We start from the raw sequence: 22,847 nt of genomic DNA, 5'->3' as shown, positions 1-22,847 counted from the left end.
CTGATACCAATAGTCCCATTGTAATCATCTTCCATGCTCTGTACCATGTATTTATGGAAGTCATATGAATGTGGTAGCTTGTGATACTAACAAGAAAATCACATGAACAAAGTGGCATATTAGAATCATCTTGGCAGGGGGAGGAGGTGGGGCGAGGATGCTAAAACATTAGAAAAAAAATTAGAGTACTCACTGTGACAAAGCCCAACCTCAGTGCCAAATAGTCTGACCTTATTATGGAGCCCTTGAATTGACGCAAAAAGCAAAGCTGCAATGCAATTAAAGAAACTTTAAATCCAAGTGATTATGGATGTATACTACTTATTTGAGGCTTCAGATACATGAATCTTTTGACTTTATGGTTGGTGACACTCTTAGATGTTCTTTCATCAGTAAACTTGAGGTTGAATTCGAAATGTCTGGATGAGCTAGAAAAATAAGGCATTTTTATGTCTTTACATGGTGATACACTAATCAGATAACAAAGGATGATATAGTTAGTATCTGTTCCACAGAAAGATCAAGAAACAGAAAAGGAATTTTACCATCCAAATAAGTATTTTATTTTTGCTCCATGGATGAGAAGCATTGTTAAAAACAAAGGTTGACTGCCTTCTCATCACCTTGGTTCTCCTAGCTGAGAGAGACAAAAATCAGTGTGGTAGTACACATCAACAGGGTTGCATAAAAGCAAGCAAAAGAAAGGAGTGTCAAAATCCAAAGAAAATATAAAAGCAATTGAAGGTGATAAATGGACAGTCCTCACTCACCCCTACTCTGATCCAAGCATATCCCTTCACAACGAGTGTACCTTGATCCGTGTGGTGGGGGCTCCTGGCCGACCACGATGATGGCGTAGCTGCAGCTCCCACCGATTCCGCAGCAGCTTTATCTGTGAGATTGACAACTTACTGGCTCTGTTGAATGGCTCTTGCTCTTGTTATTACCACTGCTGTCACTGCTCCCTTGGGACTGAGATGTATTTGTCTCAGGTGTTGACGTTGCAAGGCCAGTTGGAAAAACTCCTAGCAAATCCATACTTGAAATGGATATCTGGGTCCTCGCTGTTGTATGTAAAGAAAAGTCAGGTGTGTTGCATTTTGAGATAGACATGCAAAATTTGAGAAAGGCATTCCACTGTCAGCAAGAGAAATCACTTGGAGCTCAGATAGGATCCCAAGAAAAAGTAAAGGCCCTCATAAGATTTGAATTGCTCAAATAATTTGATGCAAGCATCAACCCCTAGCTGCTCAGAGTGTTCTTTCGCGGCCTGCATATGTCCCCCAAGCTTTCACAATAATTTAGAACCAAGAAGGAAGAAAATAAACTTCAATGGGTTGGTACAGAGGGGTAGGGGGCATAAGAAACTGAACAGGAATACCTGCACAACAATCTGAAGATTTCCCTTCAGATTAACCAGTAGAAGGTCTTTCATGCATTCCAAAGCCCACTCTCGACAATGTGCCAAAGAACTCAACAAGTGTCTGTTAATGGGCAAAACATAAAAAAAAGATATCTGAAAATAACTGAAGTCGACAAACCTATGGTTCAATGACATGGGTATTTACAATGGCACGCTTGATATCAGGCAACTCTGAGTAATGTTGCATTACAAAATGTAAGGTTAGTTAAACAGGAATACGAAGCGGAGATATCAGCTGCACCAATGCGAAGGTACTGACCTGGAGGGCTCGCAAGTACAACCCAGCCTTTTTAATAAGACATTTGGGAAGTGGGGTAATAGCAGCATAAAAAGTCCTGTCTTCTGTGAGAATGACAGGCAAAACCTGGACTACTTAACGCCGACTGTCCCACACAACAGGTCAGTTCCACATTGGAAAGAAAGTGCTCAATGTCAAATCCTCATATGCATTTTGTTTTATACCAGCAGAATAACAGAAATAGCAGATCCCCTAGGTGGCTAGGTACGGTTACCGCTTACCTGACAGATGCTGCATTTCATGTCATCAACGGTTGATTTGTTGACTTCTAACTATATCACGTGAATCCAAACCAGAATTAAGTCCATCAATCAGGCCTTGGACATAGTCATAGAAGTATTCAGGGTCATCACAAACAGAGAGTGCATGAACCTATCCAGTAAGAGGATATTACTCGGAAAGTTCAGTGTCAGATAATATAACAGAAAAGGGTAGATCATACTTTTGTTTTGAAGCTGCTCAATCTGGATCCTAAAGCAAGGCCAGCAATGGTTCCACCACTGCATGAAGTTAAATATTGTCCGACTATAGAGCGATGTCTTGCAACTTTCAGAATCTAGGCATGACACAACAAGAACTGTACACACAAAATTACCCATAAGAAGTATACCTGCCACATGCAACAACAATATCATCAAACTGAACATCAGCAGATTGCAGAAGAGCTGTGTAAGAAGTTGATTCAGCGAGTACGATGTGAATTTTTTTGGAAGGGGTTATCTGTGGATGTATTATGTCATTGAGTGTGCTGCTGATCTACAATTTTGTGAACTGCTCCTCCGAAAGAGCTGTGCTCACAGAGCCTATTCTCTCCTCCAGTGCCAATAATTCCTGTTCAGAAGATACAAGCACCTCTTCCGTGAGGATAAATATGAACGAAGAGTATTTCGTAAAGGATCATAGTTACTGCTCGAATCACAGTAAGGGCTTCAAACACAGAATAAGGAAGAATCCTCCAGAAAGAAAAGCATCCTCTAATAAAACCCCTCCACCATTCAGGCAGGACGAGACACGATAACAGATAGTACCTCATAGGACATATCATCAATATCCATCCGCATGTCTCTATGCCGATCATAGGAGGCAAAGGCGCCAAAAACTAGATTAGCCTCCAGCATTAGCAATTGCTGCAAAAAAAGTTTATTCAAGGTTTCAGGCAAAAGAAAGATGATAACGGGCTTGTGGAGCAAAGGGTAAAAAAGAACTAACATCGTAGGTTAGCTCTGCTTGCTGTTCAATCCTCTCCAATGCAACCAAAACCTACAGAAATAAACCTATTTCATTCCAAAATGTTACACTTAAACATTTGTCGAGGACTTTCTTCAAAAAGGGAGCTTGGTCTTCCCCTTTCAGCTCGAGTACTCGAGCGACGACGATGAGTAGACGAGAAAATGTTATTATCAAATTCCACAAAGAATGGCCTTATTGAACTCTCAGTGGAGACTTCTTCCAATGAAAGATGTTCCTGAGCTGGCTGTACATCCTTTGTGGATGACTCATGCAGAGAAAGCACGCCATCTGCTCTTCCATCTGGAACCAAGTTGTAGAAATAAAATTTGAAGCTCAAATGAGTTACAACAACTGAAAACAGAGTTAATAACACCAAATAACGAACCTGCTTTGAGTATATCAGTATCTTGTCAAACTCCCTCCTTTCAGCAAATGGAGCAACAACTTTAGGGGTGCCCTAGCCTTTATGTATATTTGCAGTGCAAGATCATTGTCCACAGTCTACATAAAAGTGCACACACTTAGCAAACAATCAATACATAAGTGAATGTAAATTGGCAAAGTATAGTAAGATCCATGCATCAACAAATACGGTATGACATGCCTCACGTTAGCTGGGACGTGTGGAACTATTGTGTGTACTGCTTGTCACCTTCAAAGCATTAATTCTGCAAAGTTAACTATGAAATCGTAACCACAAGGGATAAAATTCAGAAGTTATAAAAATGAGGTGTTATACAAAAGACAACTATTGACAATGACAACTACTCAACTGGTAGGTTAAACTTGACTTTTTACAATAGTAGTATAAACGAGTTATGTACCAAGGAATATAACTTCAACAAATTGATATTACGTGAGCTACATATATTTTATTCTGTTTTCTCACAGCCCTGACTGTCCCTAGAATGTTTTACTTTACCTAGACCATGGGCACATTTATGAACACAATATCAAGAAAAACATATCCATGTTGTCTGATTACCATGGGCACATATATATGTGTTAAGATACCCTTCCTTAAAAGTTTCAACTTGGTGTCTCTATTGATTCATACAACATGTTCGCGGTACCTGAAAGAAGGTAAGCAGACAAATGTAACCTCTCTTAATTTAGGCATGATAGGGAGGTCTACTATTCAAACACAATACAACTGCATGCAAAGGTCTACTACTACACATTGTTCACGGGTAGCAGGTGGGCTTGGGAGAGATATAGTAGATGTGTTTCCTGTTCCGAATTGCAATAATCTAAGTATGAATATGACTAATATTTTTCTACACAGGTCTGTTGGTAGACTAAAAGACGTAGATGGATCCGTTCAACAATAACGATGTTCGACCTCCATTAAGAGAATTGTCTAGCAACACCCTTGAAGGTATATCTACTAATAAAATGCAATATTTGATCTCTCACCAAGGTTTTAAAAAGGAAAATAACGATGTTCATATTTTGTAGATGAATGTCCAGAGGTACCTGTCAGCGACGGAAGCATAATTGATTTAACTAAATCGTGTGATAACACTCAAGGTGAATATGTTTGTTTACCATGTATTGACAATGGAGATTATTGATGGGTAATATATGATGGTTCAGGAGGTCGAACTGATGCGAGACAATGTAAGAGAGAAAGAGAAAGAGCACGATATGCGGCGATGAGTGTTGAAAAAAAAAAACGAATTGAAGAACCGTCGTCAGTCACGCAAAAAAGAGAACGTTGTTCACCATGAGTATTCAAAAGGTAAATTAAGGCTGCTTGTGCGTCACTCATCTTTAAAATAATGCTTTTCTTATGTGTTATCGGGTTACTTTGTGTAGATGATTGTCCAGATGTGGCTATAGGCGACGGAAGCATCATTGATTGTACTATACCGTGTGGTATCACTCTAGGTAATTACATTTCTTTGTTATGTTAATTTACCAACAACGATTAATAATGGAAAAGGATATAACTGGTTAGGTGGATGTGATGATGCGAGACAACGTAAGAGGGAAAGAGAAAGAGCACGATACGCCACGATGAGTGATGAAAAGAAAAATGAATTGAAGAGGCGTCGTCAGTCAAGCAAAAATGAAAATGTTGTGCACCATGAGCGTTCAAAAGGTATGTTAACTATGCTCGTGTGTCACTCATCTTTAAAGTAATGCTTTTCTTATGTGCTCTTGGGTTAGTTTGTAGATTGCAGCATACCTGCACACAAAGAGAATAATAATCATCAAAGCATTGACACTCTAGGTTATTATGTTGCTGTGTTATGTTATTGAAAGACGAAAATTATAACAAATGTGCCCCAATAGTGAGTTGAGCTCTCATCATTCAACCTATAATATATACACCTAAGAGCTTTGTTACTTTCAACTTTAAGGCGCATCAGCTCAGACGGGTCATCAACATGATTCCAATCCAAGTTCAGAAGTTTTAGATGCAAGGGAACGTAAGAGAATTCGAGAACAGATTCGATTTGCAACTCTAACAAGGGAACAAAGGGCATTGCGTAATACTACACCATGTCAAAAGAGTGCAAGGGAAAACTATAGTAGAAGACAACAAGCAATGCTAGCTCAAGACTCGATCGCAATTGAGAATCCGAAGTTTACGCCGGAGCTTGTGTGGAGTTCAGCAGATTCTCAACCTCCTACTGTGTCTCTATCTAGCTCCAAGGACATGGTTATCTCTGAGTTGAGTGCAACACCTTTTGTTTATGCTTCATTGCAGACTAAGGATGTTGACATGGACAAAATGACACAGTCTCCTAGAAGACAGCGGCATGAGCATCATGTGTCGTCTGGTGAAAGACAGAGCCTGATATCTCGTCAAAACCAGAAATTTCAATCTGCCATTAGAAGAAACTTTGCTACTGCAACTAGGGATCACGGAATGGAAGGCGGTGAGCACAATGAAATTGATCACGCGATTGCTTCAGAGATCGAAAACAACAGTAATTACTAATTTGTCCTTAATTGATATGATACTTAACTTATAGTGGCCAATTGATTTAACACAACTTTCCGTCAATAGAAAGTACAAGCCCATGTCCAGTCACTGCTCCACATAGTGACATAATGACTGAAGGAGCAGACGTTGGGATGCAACGACAGATAACCCCGAATGTCACCACCAATGGTAATTACAAGCTCCTTCCACAATTAGTTCCCTAATTATTCTTAGTGGTTAAAACCATGTGAATCAATAGATGCCGATGAAGGTGTGCTCTTTGTAGAGAATCATGACGAGGATGTACTTTTTGAAGATGATGACGAAGAAGATGGATACCTATTCGCTGGGCAAGGTACTTACATAATGTTTGTAATAGTATATATATATAGGATATAGGATTTGAAAGTTTCTAAAGTTATTCGTCTTACCCGTTGTTCCTCGAAAACAAATTTAGATGGTGAATCTATTGAGGATATCGAGATTGATGAAACCCAAGATGCCTTTACTGTCAACCCTGACGTACCTGACTTGTACGACAAGGTGTATAGTAACATACCTGAAGAAACACATTTGCTGAGCACTGTTGCTGACTGCGGTTACTGCAAAGCGAAGAAGTTTCAGTATGAACCACCTGGATTTTGTTGTCGTAATGGACAGATTGATCTAGCCCCGTTCGAGACACCACCCCAACTTAGGAGGCTGTGGGAGTGTTCAGATGCTGATGCGAGGCACTTCCGTGATAACATTCGATTTTTTAACGGCCATTTCTCATTCACTTCTCTGTATTGTTGCCTTGATAGTATGACTACAAACATGGATTGTGGTATCTACACGTTCCGTGCACATGGCATGATGTACCACAACGTAAGGTCGTTCGGTAGGGAAGTTGGGGCGGAACATAAACACCTTGAACTCTACTTCTACGATGATGATCCCAGCCTCGAGCATAGATATCGTAAATGTCGTCAAGAGCAATTTGAGAAAGACAAGGCAGTTATTAAACAGTTGGTTGAAATACTTAAGGGAAACCCATACTCTGAGCACCTTAGGAGTATGGGGAACGTTGATAACATTGAAGACTACCATATCGCCTTGAACCTTGACCAAACGCTGAACCAGAAGTTATATAATGTACCCATCACTTCGGAGGTCGCTGCAGTTTGGATTGAGGGGAGTGAACGTCGAGGTCAATTCAGTAATAGTGTTATGCTGCATGGGAAGGATAGGTCAAGCCACGGCATCCGTTCATATCATGGATGCTATGATGCACTATCATATCCATTGTTCTTCCCTAAAGGTGAACTTGGATGGCATGCCAATATTCCTAAGTCCAATGTTTCCATGGATGAAGTAGACGCGTACCGCGATCAACATAGGAGAAGTGATGCAAACAATGATGATACAGGTTAGTTATTTCTTTGTGATTCTTATATAATCCTTTGTTAAATATGTTTTTAGCAACACTAATTAATAAACCTTGCGGTTGCAGAACGACCTAGCCATCTATGCGTGTCTGTACGTGACTATTACTGCTACAGATTCCAAATTCGTCCAAGTATATTCAATCCAATACTTCATGGGAAGCGGCTTTTCCAACAGTTTGCGGTTGACACCTACATCAAGATTGAGAGCTCTCGTTTGGATTTCATACGTAAAAACCAAGACAGATTAAGGGCAGATCTATACAAGGGTTTGGTAGATAGCTTGCATGAAGGCGAGAACAGAGCAGACAAAATTGGAAAGCGAACCGTGCTGTCTACATCATTTATCGGTGGTCCTCGTGACATGAGACGTCGGTATATGGATGCTATGGCCCTTGTGCGGAAGTTTGGGAAGCCAGACATATTCCTCACTATGACGTGCAACCCCAATTGGGATGAAATAACCAGAGAGCTTCTCCCTATGCAGTCACCACAGGATCGTCCGGACCTTGTTGTTCGCATATTCCGTGCAAAACTAGAGGAATTGAAGAAGAGATTGACTAAGCATCATATTCTTGGAAAAATCCGAGCTTATGTCTATGTCGTGGAGTTCCAGAAGCGAGGTTTGCCTCATGTCCATTTCCTACTCATCATGCAGAGAAAGTACAAGCTAACTTGTCCTGATCAGTATGATCACCTTATCTCCGCTGAGATCCCTGACAAGAAGAAGTACCCTGAACTATACAAGATGGTTATCAAGCATATGATGCATGGACCGTGCGGGTTGCTAAATCCTAAATGCCCATGCACTAAGGGTCGTGCTTCATGCAAAAACCATTATCCTAGAGCTTTTAGCAATGCAACGTCTCAAGGAAAGGATTCATATCCTATTTATAGGCGTCGTGATGATGGGCGTAAGGAAATGGTTCGAGGTTGTGAATTGGACAACAGATGGGTCGTCCCTTACAACCCTTACCTCCTCCGGCTCTTCAACTGTCACATCAATGTTGAGGCATGCGGGAGCATCAAGGCTGTCAAATACTTGTTCAAATACATATACAAAGGCCACGATCGTGCGTCTGTGGCTGTGACAGACGCAAACAAGGCTGATGGTGACGTTGATGAGATCAAGCAGTATAGAGATGCTAGGTGGGTGACCCCTCCAGAAGCCCTTTGGAGGATATTCAGCTTTGATCTAAGTCAAAACTCTCCTCCAGTGATGCAACTGCAGCTCCATCTTGAAAACATGCATATGGTGTCATTTCACGAGCGTGCTAAAGTAAATCATGTTGTCCAACGTCCAGGTGCCGATAGGTCAATGCTTACGGCATATTTTGAGGCAAATAGGCTACACGAGGAGGCTCGGGGCATCCTTTACCGTGATTTTCCTGAGTGGTACACTTTGCAGCAAGGCAAAGTGTGGCAAAGGAGGAAACGAAACACGGGTGGACAGGTTGGTAGAATAGTCTCTGCTCATCCAGCTGAGGGGGAGCGCTTTTATCTTCGACTTCTCTTAAACCATGTGACGGGTGCTACCTCCTATGCGGATCTAAGGACAGTAGATGGTGAGACACTACCATCTTTTCGTGAGGCAGCACAAAGGAGGGGACTGCTTGAAGCAGACGACACAATAGATGAGTGTCTCAACGAAGCCGCTATTTACCAAATGCCGTCAGCACTACGAAGGTTGTTTGCAACAATACTGGTATACTGCGAGCCGAACGATGTGGCAGAATTATGGCAGAGACACCTTGACTCAATGTCAGAGGACTATCACCGTAGTACTCAAAGCAAAACCCATGTGCAACAGATGGTCTTGATTGACATTAGAAACATTTTGCAGTCAATGGGTAAAGACATAAAGACATTCCCTCTCCCTGCTATCATTGACAAATATGACGATTCACATGGTACTAATAGAGAGATTTACGAGGAGGAAAGTATCGAGCCGACAGCAGAAGACGTTGCTATGAAAGAAACCCTAAATGAGGAGCAGAGGTTTGCCTATGATAAGATCCTATCTGTCGTTGACACCAATAACGGTGGAGTGTTCTTTGTGGATGGGCCTGGTGGGACTGGAAAGACCTATCTGTATAAGGCATTGCTTGCGGCACTACGCAGTCAGGACAAGATTGCAGTTGCAACAGCTACATCTGGTGTTGCGGCTTCCATATTGCCTGGGGGGAGGACTGCCCATTCACGCTTCAAGATACCACTTACTATTGATGATGGTGCTGTATGTAGCTTCACGAAACAAAGCGGGACAGCAAAGTTGCTACAAAAAGCATCGCTCATTATCTGGGACGAGGCATCAATGACTAAGAGACAAGCAATTGAGGCGCTAGACAATAGCATGCGTGATATAATGGGACGGCCTGGGCTGCCCTTTGGTGGGAGGACTGTTGTGTTCGGGGGTGATTTCAGACAAGTACTCCCTGTTGTACGCAAGGGGTCAAGGGCTCAGATAGTTGCTGCCTCTCTACGGAGTTCTTACCTCTGGGAATCCATGTGCCACCTAAAGCTTGTTCAAAACATGAGGGCACAGAGCGACCCATGGTTTGCAGAATATTTGTTGCGCGTCGGTGGTGGAACCGAGGAAGCGAACAACGATGGTGATGTTCGTCTTCCAGATGAGGTATGTGTGCCATATACTGGTAATGACTGCGACCTTGATAGACTGATAGATGACATTTACCCCAATCTAAATGCAAACATGTCTAACACAAGCTACATCACTTCAAGAGCAATATTGTCTACACGGAATGACTGGGTGGATATGATAAATATGAGGATGATCGATCGTTTCCAAGGGGAGCAGATGATGTACCATAGTTTTGACACCGCGGTGGATGATCCTAATAACTATTACCCATCGGAGTTTCTAAACACGCTGACTCCTAATGGACTACCCCTGCACGTTCTGAAGCTCAAAGTTGGATGCCCAATCATGTTGCTTAGGAATATAGACCCTGCTAATGGACTTTGCAATGGCACGAGGTTGGTGGTTCGTGGTTTCCAAAAAAACAGTATTGATGCTGAAATTGTCCTTGGCCAACATGCTGGAATGCGAATTTTCTTGCCTCGTATACCCCTGTGCCCCTCTGATGATGAGATGTTCCCTTTCCAGTTTAAAAGGAAGCAGTTTCCGATAAGACTAAGTTTTGCTATGACAGTTAACAAGGCCCAGGGCCAGACGATTCCTAATGTTGGTGTGTACTTGCCGGAACCAGTGTTCTCTCATGGTCAACTTTATGTTGCTCTATCAAGGGCCACCGCTCGATCAAAAGTGAAGATACTTGCCATTCCAGTCCACGATGAGAAGAAGAAGAAGAAGGGGGTTGAAAGGAACTCAGCGATAAATGGCGCAACATACACAAAGAATATCGTTTATAAGGAGGTCCTTACGCCGTAACTGACATTGATGAATGAATGGCAATTAACAACTTGTAATGCACTTAATTATTTTGGTTTTTAGGTGAAGATGTATTTTTGCCTTTTATTTCTCTATTTTGGCTCCTTTTTAGCTTCCTATTGTTTAGTGGTCATTTGGTTGATACAACAAAGAAAGCAGATGAGCATTGAATAGATGTTATTGAATACACACATTTGAATTTGAAAATGCACATTTGAATTTGAAATGATCTGACAAGCAAGTTGTGATTTCCATCTATCTTAATGATCACCTAAATAACATATTATAAAACTCAGACTGAATTACATCTTCCTTTTCTCCCCAGTTTCCAGGTGTAACCTTGAGCTATTGTTACGGTCGGGAACATTTATAGGCGCTCGTAACAGGGGTTAATTAGGCAAAAGGAGGGGTATTTGGGATTCATCAGGAAGGTCTGGTTCAGCAATAAACAAGCAATTACAGCCAATCTCATTTTCACCTCCTTTCTAATCATGCTGCTGCTAGCAGGATCAAAACTTTTTTCTGTAAGCATATGTGTAGCCTTTGAGGATCTGCTGTTGAGCATAGCCTCATATGTCATGAACATTAAGAACTCAAGAAACATGCATCTTCCTATGTCCTCGTTGTTAGCCTGGGCGTCATCCTCCATTTCCCTTCGTGCCCAGTCAATTATATTTCTTGTAGCACCATCAAAAACAAAAGAATCTTCTCTGAGCTTCTCAGCCCACATGAGGGCTCTATTTTTCATAGTTCCAAAAAAATACCACGGTATGTACGAATACTGTAGTTTTTCAGTCAAAAGGTGTTTGATAGCTCATCTAAAAACTTTGTAACTTAAACCATAATATTGCTAATACTGTAATATTTTTAGAGTATATAAAACCTGGGTCTGCATCCAAGTTTTACATTGTGCGCGCGAAGTCGCTGGCCCTGCCCAGCTACGGTGATGCTGCCTGCTGATGTGTGTGCCAGGCCAAATCCACCACCGCTGCTTCACCACGCCCGTAGCATAACAAGAGTAACTTAAGAGTTAAGCTAGCTTTGCAGAAATGTGTCTATTAGTTTACAACAATAATAAGTTCACTCGATGAAGTAACTAACTAGAATGTTAAGGTGATTGGTGAGGTTTGATACATGTCAGCTATCTTCAGGTATGTCAGGCATACGACATATTCATTTTACCTGCTGCAGTTCATACAACAGCACAACTATTCTGAGCCCCTGCCATGTGCCTGGAGAAGGCTTTTCCCAAACAGAGCAAAGATATCACATTTAGATGTGGAACTATAGATGATATTGTTTGACACTGTTTGTAGAGTGGAGTTTGAGATAGGGGATGGGATAGGAGATCAGTTGGTAATAGCCTTAGGAGTGGTTCTAGGCTTTACCATACAAGCATTTACTCTTTACTGTCTGACAGAAAAGAAACAACCTCATCAGATTGCGGCTGCTCAGAAGTAAAACACATGAGGATATGCAGTGAAGCATAAAAAATATATAATGGTTCCTTCTGTTTCGTATTGTCCAAAAACAAATGCATAGTTTTGCATCTAACAGCATGGTTTGCACACTAGGTAAAACTCATGCACTAGAAAACTTCATTTGTAGAGCATATTCATCATGTAGAAAAATCAAACACACGAAAAGTGGGATCACACCCACCATCGTATCATCCACAACTCCACATGAATTGCCAAGTACTCCTTCCATTTCAAATTATGACACGTTTTTGGGTTTTCTAGATACATCGCCTTAACTATATATATCCAGACATAGTGTACACCTAAGTACATAGGTTCCTGTTTGGAACCCCTAGAGATATTAGTTAGCTAGCTAACAAATTGTTAGCTGGGTTGAGTCAGTTAATGAACTAATTGTTAGCTGTGAGTTAGCTAACAAATAATTGGGATATTAGTTGTGGGTGTTTGAAACCTATACAACTAATTTTAGCAGTATTAGCTCTAGAGGTTCCAAACAGGGTCATAGCAAACACTATGCATCTAGAAAAGCAAAATGTCTTAGAGTTTGGAATAGAGGGAGAGTAATTGTTAGCGATTGTCTCCAGCAATCCAAATTGCATTAGCTATCATGCAAAAACATTAGCAGCAAGACAAAATTGTAAAGGCCAATTATACCTCAGTAATCTATAACGATTGGTGTCGTCATGGAGGCTTCATCTATAGAAACTTTAGCAATTGCATCTGAATGGGTGTTATTTAGCACCGGCATCTCCTTCTCTCTCCAAATTGCATGAACTTCATCAGTTCGGAATCTTTGTGTAAATGTCGACTCCTCAAGGGGAGTGGTCATGCCATGTGCATATGCCAGTAAACCAGTATATGCAATCATTGCCCCATTGTCTATACAATAGCGGTCATCAGTTGCAAACAGCCTACCCCCTCTTTCTGAGCACATAATCTTCATCATCTCCTGTAAACGTTCGTTGCAACCGACGCCACCAACAATAAGAACGTCCTTTGAATCACAGTGTGCCATGGCACTTTCAGTAATTTCGACAAGCATGGCAAAGATAGTTTCCTGAGAAATTAGGACTTTCATCAGTGTCACTGTCAAGAAAGCATAACCAATTATTATCCACAAGGGGGAAAAGTTTAAGAGCATGCAAGTACCTGCAATGAGTAGCATAGGTCCGCAGGTGTGCACTCATTATTTTTAAGCTTTTCAATCGCCGCAGCTTCAATAAAGCTCAATATGCCACTAAATGACACATCCATACTCTTCACAACATAAGGGACATCAATGAATTGTTCTCCCTTCTTTGCAAGCTGGACAAGGAAAATAAATATGGAAAATTAAGAAACCAAACTCAAGGATGAGAAAAGAATGCGCCATATTGTACAAAAACATAAATCTGTTCAAGCTTCAAAGTGAAAATGTCTTCAAAAACAAAACAAAAATGAAAGAAAAATGCTAATGGTGACAGCTAATACAATGATGAAGGTAGAATGGTAGATAACAATACCATGTGGAACTACTTCAGAAGTAGTCTCTTGAAAGATTCACACAGACATAATCTATAGTGTCAACAATGTTAATAATAGTATCGAAGTTCAATCTTAACATAGGCCAATCAAATGGGGACTTCCTGGGATTATCCTATAAGCTCAAGCCCTATGTATCCAGGGATAAAATGTGAAGGCTTCCAGGGCTCAAAAGCTTATTGTCCATCCATCTACACGACCACTCAAATAATTTAGCACATACAGCCAACCAAACACCATTCAACACATGCAGCCCTACTTCAGACAGTCAGCTAAATTTAGTCTCAATTTATTCGAATAAAGGTTTGAGAAAAAGGAACATATATAGAATGAAGCTAATTATGACCCCATACTGGTCAAAGTGCTTAAACGACCAAACAACCCATTGGATACATTTGACCTGGCCGTGATACAATAAATGTTCATCAGCTGTATGTAAAAAGATAAGTTCTGTTGGCTGATTGTATGAGTTGGCAAAATAAGAGTAAGATAGTGTTTGGCTACCTACATGTGTTAGTTTAAAAGAAAACAAGGAAACATAAGTGATTGCATAGACTGAATAAATCTATGGTGAACTTCATTATGCAAGCAATGCCACTCTGCCTCATATTCTGCTCTAGCTTAAAGGCTTCAGTCATATTGCCTGCCTTACAAACAGTAGATATGATGGAGTTGTAAGTAATATTGTTTGGTACAATTCCTCTGCTCGTCATCTCAGCAAATGCCTGATAAGCCTCATTCACGTAATCTAATCGGCTTAGGCCATTAATATATGCTGAGAAGGCAATAAAATCAGTCTGCAAACCAATTTTGCCCATATCATCCTAGCATTTCAGTGCGCCAACTGCATTACCGTCTCTGAAGTATGCATCCAAGCTGATAGTAAATGATGTACTTAGACAATATCCTTTGCTAACCATGTGCTCTAAAAGAAGCTGTGCCTCATCAAGTTTTACTTGATTGCAGAGTCCCATTATCAAGTAATTAAAAGTAGACGAGGATGGTGCCAGTCCTAACTTGTTCATAATTCTATACAGTTCAGAAGCTTCTTCGTGGAGTCCCTCCTTACTATAAGCAGCGATCAATGCATTAAATCCAGTAACACGCAATGGAACACCCTGCTCAATAGCACCAAGCAGAAGCTCCCAGGCATCATCCAATCGATGATCCCAACAAAGCCTACAGACCAACATATCCAACCCATCAGCCGACATATGTGAACTAAACATGTCATGGTCATGGACTAACTGGGCAGCATACCCGAACTTGTGAGCTCTAGCAACAATAATGTTGAAGGTGCAGGAGTCTGGCACTAATCCCCTCGCTTGCATCTCGCTATAGGCTGCACTGGCCTGATCCATCTGTCCACTCTTTGCATATCCATCAATCCAAACATTAAACGTGATTGTATTTACTTGGATCCCCACCTGGGCCATTTGATCGAACAGCCTCCTTGCTTCTGGCATCCTCCCCTCATAGCATTTTTATAAGGAGCAATGTTGTATATTTGCAATAATGCCATGATATACATCCTATAAGATCAATGGCATCGGGTATACTTAATCAAACTAGGATGGTGGCAGGCCTGTGTCCCTTTCCTCCGTAAGTTTATACAAGTTCACTTGTCACATCTATATGAATGAAGAACTTAAGCTAAAGTTTGTTTTTTATTTAGTTTCGTGCTATTTGACGATGTACTTTATATACTTAAAATACTTTTGTCAATAAAATTATGTTTGACACTTTTAATCTGATGGGTAGTTGGTACAGACCAAATCACAATGGATATAGTGGTGGAGAAAGGAAATGTCGATGTTGGCAATACTGCTGAACCATCGTATGAGGTTGTGGCTAGAAGTGGTTGTTCAGCACAATTGTCAACTAATGACACCGATGAACATGAATTGGGTAAGTGCTATTATCAATTACAAAAAACTAAGGTCTGCATAATAAATATTTGTTTGACACTTAATTCTTCTCTTGTGCGCCATATATATATAGAGAGCGAGGATAGTAAGGTCAGTGTTGGTAATGCTGCAAAACAATCACACGATGTTGTGGGAGTAGGCATTGACTGTATTTTCAATCATGTAAAAGTGTCAACTGAAGCCGATCTTGGGCCACAACCGGGTAAATATTGTCTTATGAGTACTCCTAACAATGCTTTTGTCAAGATACTTATGTTTCATTCACTCCTCATACAGATGTGATACACCTGACATCTTTGGATGTTCCAAATGAATCAAGTCAACTAAGTTCTGATGCGGATATGGTAAAGCAGAACCAACAAGATGCTTTGGACACACTTATTAGAATATCACAACATAAGAAACCAAAGAAATTGAATGTAGCTCGAGTTGTCTCTGAAGGTAATTTTTTTGTTCTTGCCTTATTGCATCTTATTGGTTTTCGCATATATCATTTGCTTATTAAGTATAATATTTTTCATTGTATAGATTATAAGTGCACCCCAGAAGATGTTCAGCTTATTGAATACATTAAAACATTACCGGGGAAACAAGTTGTGGTGAACATCGACAGCGCATGGTTAAATAGAAATGATATGGAATGTCTTTTTCATGGTGACATGCAATTGTCTGACAACGTAAGTACATTTGTATGTTCATATTATATACAGTAATAAAGTATATATATATTTATAATTATCATATTATACAGTATGGTATACATATTTAAAGCTAGCATGTATATTTGATCTGTTAATTGTATTCTTTTGGTGTACAGGCCCTCAATGCATATATACACTGTATTAGGGGTGAAGAGCATTTACTTCATAGAGAAGGTGGAAAGGTCTTCTTGGAGAACACATTCATTTCCAGTCTGCTTAAGCGTGATGGCGACCCTAAGGTGCTCTTAAATTGTAAGGAAGACACAATTGAACAAAGGGTGGACAACTATTTACAGTCTGACATGGTTGACCTAAAACTCATCTCATTTTTAATATATGTAATATGTAATATATTGGTGCACAATACTTACAAATTAATGTTAATGTATGTTCTATGAAGGTGTTCCTTCCAATGAATATAGAAGATTTTCACTGGTACCTGGCAGTTCTGAATGCAAAAAAAAGTGAGGTACATGTACTCGATTCTATGGGACAACAAATAACGGATCGCCGAGACCTTTATACTACAGTGAGTAATCATTTCTTTTATATTATGATTATTTCATCATTACATTATTTGTTATCTATAAATCTTGATATGTTTTATATATACACATAGTTAAAAGGTCTAGAAAGACAGATTAAACTTGCAGCAAAACATAAAGAGCTTTACCAAGGCAAGTGGTCGAACCTTGATGTTGCATCATGGCCAGTTATAGAGAAGATCACAACACAAATGCAAACCGATGGGTAAAATTCATGTGACCACAACTCTACAAAATTGGTTTTATTTATTTTCATATATACATAGAAACTCACCTGATCTGTTAAATTTCATATTAGGGTATCTTGCGGGCTATGGATGATAAACTATATGGAATACTGGACAGGATCCTCCCTATCTGATAACGTAACTCAGGTAGAGGACGTATATTTATTTATAGGAACAATGTTTTTTTTGTTTTAATTTATATTTATATACTTGCAGGATGATATAACAATGTTTAGGTTTAAGCTACCTGCAATATTATGGGACTCGAGATTAAACACAAAGAAAGGACATCAAAATCTTGACCACAATGTGGATGAAGATGGAGAGAGTTCAAGTGATGTTCAAATAATCGATACTCCATGTGAGTTATCTAAATCGTCAAATACATCACATCAGATTGAACCATATATATCTCCATATGTTCTGCCTGCTAAAGTAACATCAACAAACACGCAAGAACTGATGTTTGTATTATGCACATATATCATGGGGATAGACAACGACAAATATTTAAAGTAAGTTAATTCTCATTTCATATAGTATATGCATGGTAAATATTCAACACATATGTACTTGATTTAACTATAAAAAACAATTGTTCATTTAATAGGAAACATTGGATTCAGAGCACTAAACCTTATCCAATTTCTTTAAGTTTTCAAAAACTTAAAGATATATTGGATGTAAATAAGCCGATGGATACAGATTGTTTTAACATGGCTGTTCGGATGATCGCATGCAATGATTCCTTGTTCTTGTTGGAAGACAAATACCACTACATGGATCTACAGTTCTGTGTAAGTTCAAGTAATTAGTCTTTATTCATATAAGTGTGTTCATTATATAATTATTTTACTAACAAAAAGTAGTCCATAACTAAATTTGGTCGAGACCCTCGCCTTCGTGCAAAGCCAGATATCAACATGTTGGCAAAATTATTAGAATGTTGGCCTGACATGGAGTACGATGTTTCAGATTGCAAACAAGTAAGCTATACTCTTCATCATTTTTGTAATCTTGTTTTTTCTCTTACTTGAACTATTTTTTTAATTTGCAGATTCTATTGCCCTTTTCTTTCTTGGGTCACTTCACCTTATATGTACTTAACATGGACACTAGAAGCATCTATATAATGGACTCCATGCCTATACCATCATGGTTTAAGGGTGATCATCCTAGCATGCATTATATTCATAATATACATTATATTGCCAATAATATGAATGCTGCCATGGAATTGGCCAATCCTACATGGAAAGACGATATTTATATGTGGCGTCGTATAGTACCAACATGGGTTCCAAGAACATTAAACTGGTATTTTTTTTAACCCGAACAACTTATTAATTTTGTCTACATATATGTAACAACGTATTATTTTAATTTGTAGGGATTTATCTGGCTTTCTTGTTATCAACTTTATGCACGATTGGAATGGTATAAGGTTACCCTGCATTTGCACTGTGAGTACCCAATTTGTTCTAATACTTTGTCAATATTGTTCTTCTATAATTGATTATTAATCGTGTTCTATGATATGTAATAATGAATGTGCAGAATGGGAATGACCTGAGGACCAAATTCTTAGTAGAATTATTGAAGTACAAGGACAATGAATCCAAAGACAACATTCCAGAAGAAATACAAGAAATTATTAGGCACATCAGATAGATATGATTTTATTTGTAATGATACTCAACTTATTATCCTAATTAATTTAATTGCCTTTTAGGTTCGTAGTATCGTTAGGAACATTTGCCAACATATATTTTAGTTATATGTTGCACATATGAAGGCAGTTCAGTTTTCTGTACTTTCAAAGATGCATTGGTGTTTTAGAAGCTTCAGCTTATCCTACTGTAATACTGTGCTTAAAAGACTCCTATGGGTTTCCATCTTTTTATTGGAAACGAAGTACCATACTATTGTATTGTACAGTGACTTACAGGTATGGAGGGTTAGGGCTCATCGCACCTTCTAGCTTCGTGAGTCAAATGATTTTATAATTATTTCCTTTCTATGCTTATGTTCTTATATTTTGTGTTAAGCTGAACGGTGCTTGGTTGTAGTGAGCACAAAGGGATCTTTCTAGCTTACTCGAGGTAGCAGGCAACTGGCGACTGGTGAAACCACAGACTGGTGCCACCAAAGTGGAAGAAATACACTCAAAGAACCATCCTGTCAGTCTCCTTGTCATAGAGCATTCACCTTTTCTTGCAGGTAACTTGGGCTCGACTTACTGACACGAGCAATAGTCTGATAACGCTACAAGACACCGATGTGCAATGGTCGCCGCCCTCTTTGGGATTATGCAGAGGTCAGAGAAACAAATAGCTATATTTTTCAAAGAAAAGAAAAAAATAAGAACAGGTATCCTACTGTCTCCATTCACTTATTATGATTTATGATGTTAGGAACAACTAGATAGTGTTGCCGGCAAAGCACCAATACTATCACCAAATATTATTGCCCAACTTACTATAAGCAACACATAATCTTATTCTTGTAATTTCCTAAATCCTAACGAATAGGAAAAGAGGGCCACCCAACTTACAAAGTCTTTTTTGTTTGCATAGGATTATCTGTAATTCTGAATGAAAATTTGTGTGGCACCGTTGAACAGCTAAAGCTAAGCAGGGAGTGCCTTGCCTTCTCGCTCTCTGTTACAAGCCTACAAGACTTATCAATTATACCATCCAGGTGGCAATTGGAACGGTGTCCATCTGCTACCAATCCAATTTTTCTGCTAAATTGTTTTCCTATCATGGAATAGTTTGATGTTGTGCTAAAATAATTTATGTACACCTTTCTTCCTTCATGGCCTTGATGTTCTTACCTTCAAGAGCATATTGTCTGCTTATACGTGATAATATGGTTGCTATTTGTTCATCATTCATGAATAGAATGTTCACATGAGCTTACCAGTACAATTAATCTAACCAAAGGGTTATATCTTTCTTGCTTTTGGATCTGGACTTACTAAATCTTAATTATTAATTTATATGGCTCGTGTACCCTCTCTTGTAGTTGTGGAGTCCAAGGACAGAAGGATCTCAGTTGCTTTAGCATTTGCTGGTCATCAAGAAGGTGATGTTGTTGTCTCCTCACTCACTAAACTCTCTACTTGTCTCGTCACCATTTCACTGCATGGCATGGCATTCAACTTTCAAATAATACAATTTATGCATTCAAGTATATGGAACAATCTGAAATCACCAAATGTAATCCACCAGAGGTGGTTAGAAAATGCCAAAAAGGACCAAACAGGAATATGAAAGGCTTCAAAATGTAGTCCCCTTTACTGTGACTACATTCTTATTTTTAAGATTTGAAGGATATTCACTTCATATGCCCTTTACACAAAAGGAACCATTTAGGTCCAAGCTATCAACAATAAGCACATCTTTTCAGCAGGTTTGAGTGAGCAATGCTGCTCCTTGAAGGTATATTGGTGTTCGTAGTTTTCTTCATTACATTATACTCATTAGTTCAAGTTGGTGGAGAAGAAGCAGTAGTGTCTTATCTTCTCTTGGTAATTTCAGGGGGACTTCATGAATATGCCAATAGCTGATAACACCTTTGATGCGGCCTATGCAATACAGGCTACATGTTACGCACCAGAGGCAGTATGTCTCCCATCATACTTGTGTCCGAGTCAAAGTTAAGGTTTCACAGGAATACCACAAATTCAGTGTTTGTTTTATCCCAGGTTATCGCAGCAAGGCGTCTATAGTGAGGTCTATCGTGTGCTGAAACCTGGGCAGTATTGCACTGGATGAATGGTGCCTGACTGACCGATTTGATCCCAACAACGCTAAGCATTTGACCGTCAAGGCTGAGATTGAGCTTGGCGATGGCCTGCCTGACATCCGTACCACTCGCCAGTGTGTCCAAGCTATGAAAGATGCAGGATTCGAGGTACCACAAGCATATATTATGAACCACAAATGTTATATTCATGGGCACTGGACTGATTTTGTTCTTCTCTACTATTAAAGGTCGTTTTTGCAAAGGATCTTGCTCAAGCGTTTTCCTTGCCCATGGTACCAGACGATGGATCCTAACTACTTTTCATGGGCTAACTTCCAATGCACACGCCCAGGACGGATCATCACCCGTGCAATTGTAAGACTATGAGCCTGTTTGGTTTGATGCCCGTAGTTTGGTTAACTTTTTCTTCTCTACTGTTGTGGGTAAATATTGTGAAAAGCAGGATCCTACACTTGCTGTTGTTGCTTATAGACGTGGGCAGTGTGACGATGAACTTATTAACGTCACTAACAAGAATTCGTTATTCAAGCTGCAAGCTAGGTATGTAATAATTTTTATTGTTGTGACTTGTGACACCTGTTTCAAGATGTCCACATCAATTGTCTGACGACTTACATGTTCATATTGCATTTATTTAAAATGACAGGTATGTGGTTGAGAGAATGGATGGTGATCTGTGGGATAAAGTTCTTCAGCCCGAGAATGAATATAGAAGGCAACTCATTGACCAAGTGGTTTCGACTGCATTACCTGAGAGCAAGATGGATGCTTCTCAGGCATCTAATGGGGAGCTCCACACTAGCGTGCTCAACCACACAGAATCAATTAGAACCTTAATCTGGCGCCTTAGACCAACTCGGCCATCTCGTCAAGTTGGGTAATTTACCTACATAATTATTTTTGTATAATATAGCAGCTCTTTTACGAATGCACACATAATCCAATTAGTCAAAGTTGCGAGGATGTAGTCTGTATCATGTTGCTCGCCAATCCATTCAGATGCTTCCCCGTCACTAATGTAATGTGGAATGCTATCTGCTCCTACACTATGGTAACTTAACAACTCTATTAGTCCTAATGAATTTATACACATGCAGCAAGTAGTAAAATATAGTTAAACGTGTCTAAAAATTAGACAAAGCTATATATTTACAGTATAAGTATTATCTTTGCCAAGGCTATTGAAGGTTTCTGGGTCCGCCACTGATGTGAGATGTGATTTGGTGCTGGGGTTGGATTTTGTGAGTGCCCTGAGATGGCTCGAGCTCGATCTGTGTGAGATATGTTTGCACGCGATTGAGGTTTTATTTATATCACAAATTGGCGATTGGGTATTGTCGACGATAGGACATCATACACTGCTCATATGATCTGGTAGGCTTTTCCATGGCAGGCTTCATTTAATAGAATTTGTTATTCATCAAATCTTACAATATGTTGCCTTCACTTTTTTTGCTTTCCTTTTCAGTAGAAAATTCTCAAGGAGCTCAAGAATGATCCTAAGTCCTAACAATACCATTGTGCGTTCTTAATTCTTTTTTTCTACATGCCAGTCATTCATCTTCCATTTTTTGTTAACTTTATTCTTTTGTCTTCATATATTTGTTTGTGGGCTTGACCCTAATGTAACTGAATATGTCCTAAAACAAGTTTGTTCTCCTCATGGCGAAGTCGTCCGTGTTAAGATCCCTGTTGGAAAGAGATGTGGTTTTGTTCAGTTTGTTATAAGGTTGACCTTATTTACTCAATTGGTCCGTCGTTGACATGTATTTGTAAAAAGTATTGTTGTATTAGTTATTATGGCAATGAATTTTAGACAGTCTACTGAGCAAACGTTGTTAATGCTGCAAGGTGCATTGATTGGTGCACAGAATGTTCAGCTTTCGTGGGGTACAAGCCTGTCGAACAAGGAGACTCAGGTCATCTCTTGCACATTGTTTTTTCTTCCTGT

At 39.5% G+C, this 22,847-nt stretch overlaps 2 protein-coding genes and 2 long non-coding RNA genes across 4 annotated transcripts; 3 read left to right on the top strand and 1 right to left on the bottom strand.

The window, feature by feature from the left end:
* On the bottom strand, positions 1–651 carry LOC109941656 (uncharacterized). Its single transcript, XR_002264372.1, has 3 exons — positions 546–651; positions 194–268; positions 1–86 (listed from the first exon to the last, which is right to left on the bottom strand). It is a non-coding gene; the product is annotated as an uncharacterized lncRNA (long non-coding RNA).
* A 16,110-nt stretch (positions 652–16,761) lies between these two features.
* LOC118473195 (uncharacterized) lies at positions 16,762–17,940 on the top strand. Its single transcript, XM_035961964.1, has 5 exons — positions 16,762–16,882; positions 16,973–17,103; positions 17,197–17,272; positions 17,342–17,640; positions 17,736–17,940. Exons 1-5 carry the CDS (start codon positions 16,766–16,768, stop codon positions 17,938–17,940), a joined length of 828 nt encoding a protein of 275 aa, XP_035817857.1. The 5' UTR covers positions 16,762–16,765.
* On the top strand, positions 17,796–18,833 carry LOC118473081 (uncharacterized). The gene is made up of 4 exons (XM_035961608.1): positions 17,796–18,111; positions 18,183–18,442; positions 18,516–18,588; positions 18,683–18,833. Exons 1-4 carry the CDS (start codon positions 18,049–18,051, stop codon positions 18,794–18,796), a joined length of 510 nt encoding a protein of 169 aa, XP_035817501.1. The 5' UTR covers positions 17,796–18,048; the 3' UTR covers positions 18,797–18,833.
* A 2,485-nt stretch (positions 18,834–21,318) lies between these two features.
* On the top strand, positions 21,319–21,611 carry LOC103634853 (uncharacterized). Its single transcript, XR_002265990.2, has 2 exons — positions 21,319–21,436; positions 21,543–21,611. It is a non-coding gene; the product is annotated as an uncharacterized lncRNA (long non-coding RNA).
* Positions 21,612–22,847: the final 1,236 nt, after the last annotated feature.

This window comes from Zea mays, chromosome 8 (assembly GCF_902167145.1).
Source record: "Zea mays cultivar B73 chromosome 8, Zm-B73-REFERENCE-NAM-5.0, whole genome shotgun sequence".
NCBI classification, from domain to species: domain Eukaryota; kingdom Viridiplantae; phylum Streptophyta; class Magnoliopsida; order Poales; family Poaceae; genus Zea; species Zea mays.
The sequence above is the reverse complement of the archived record's forward strand: the minus strand, read 5'-3'. Positions and strand labels throughout refer to the sequence as shown.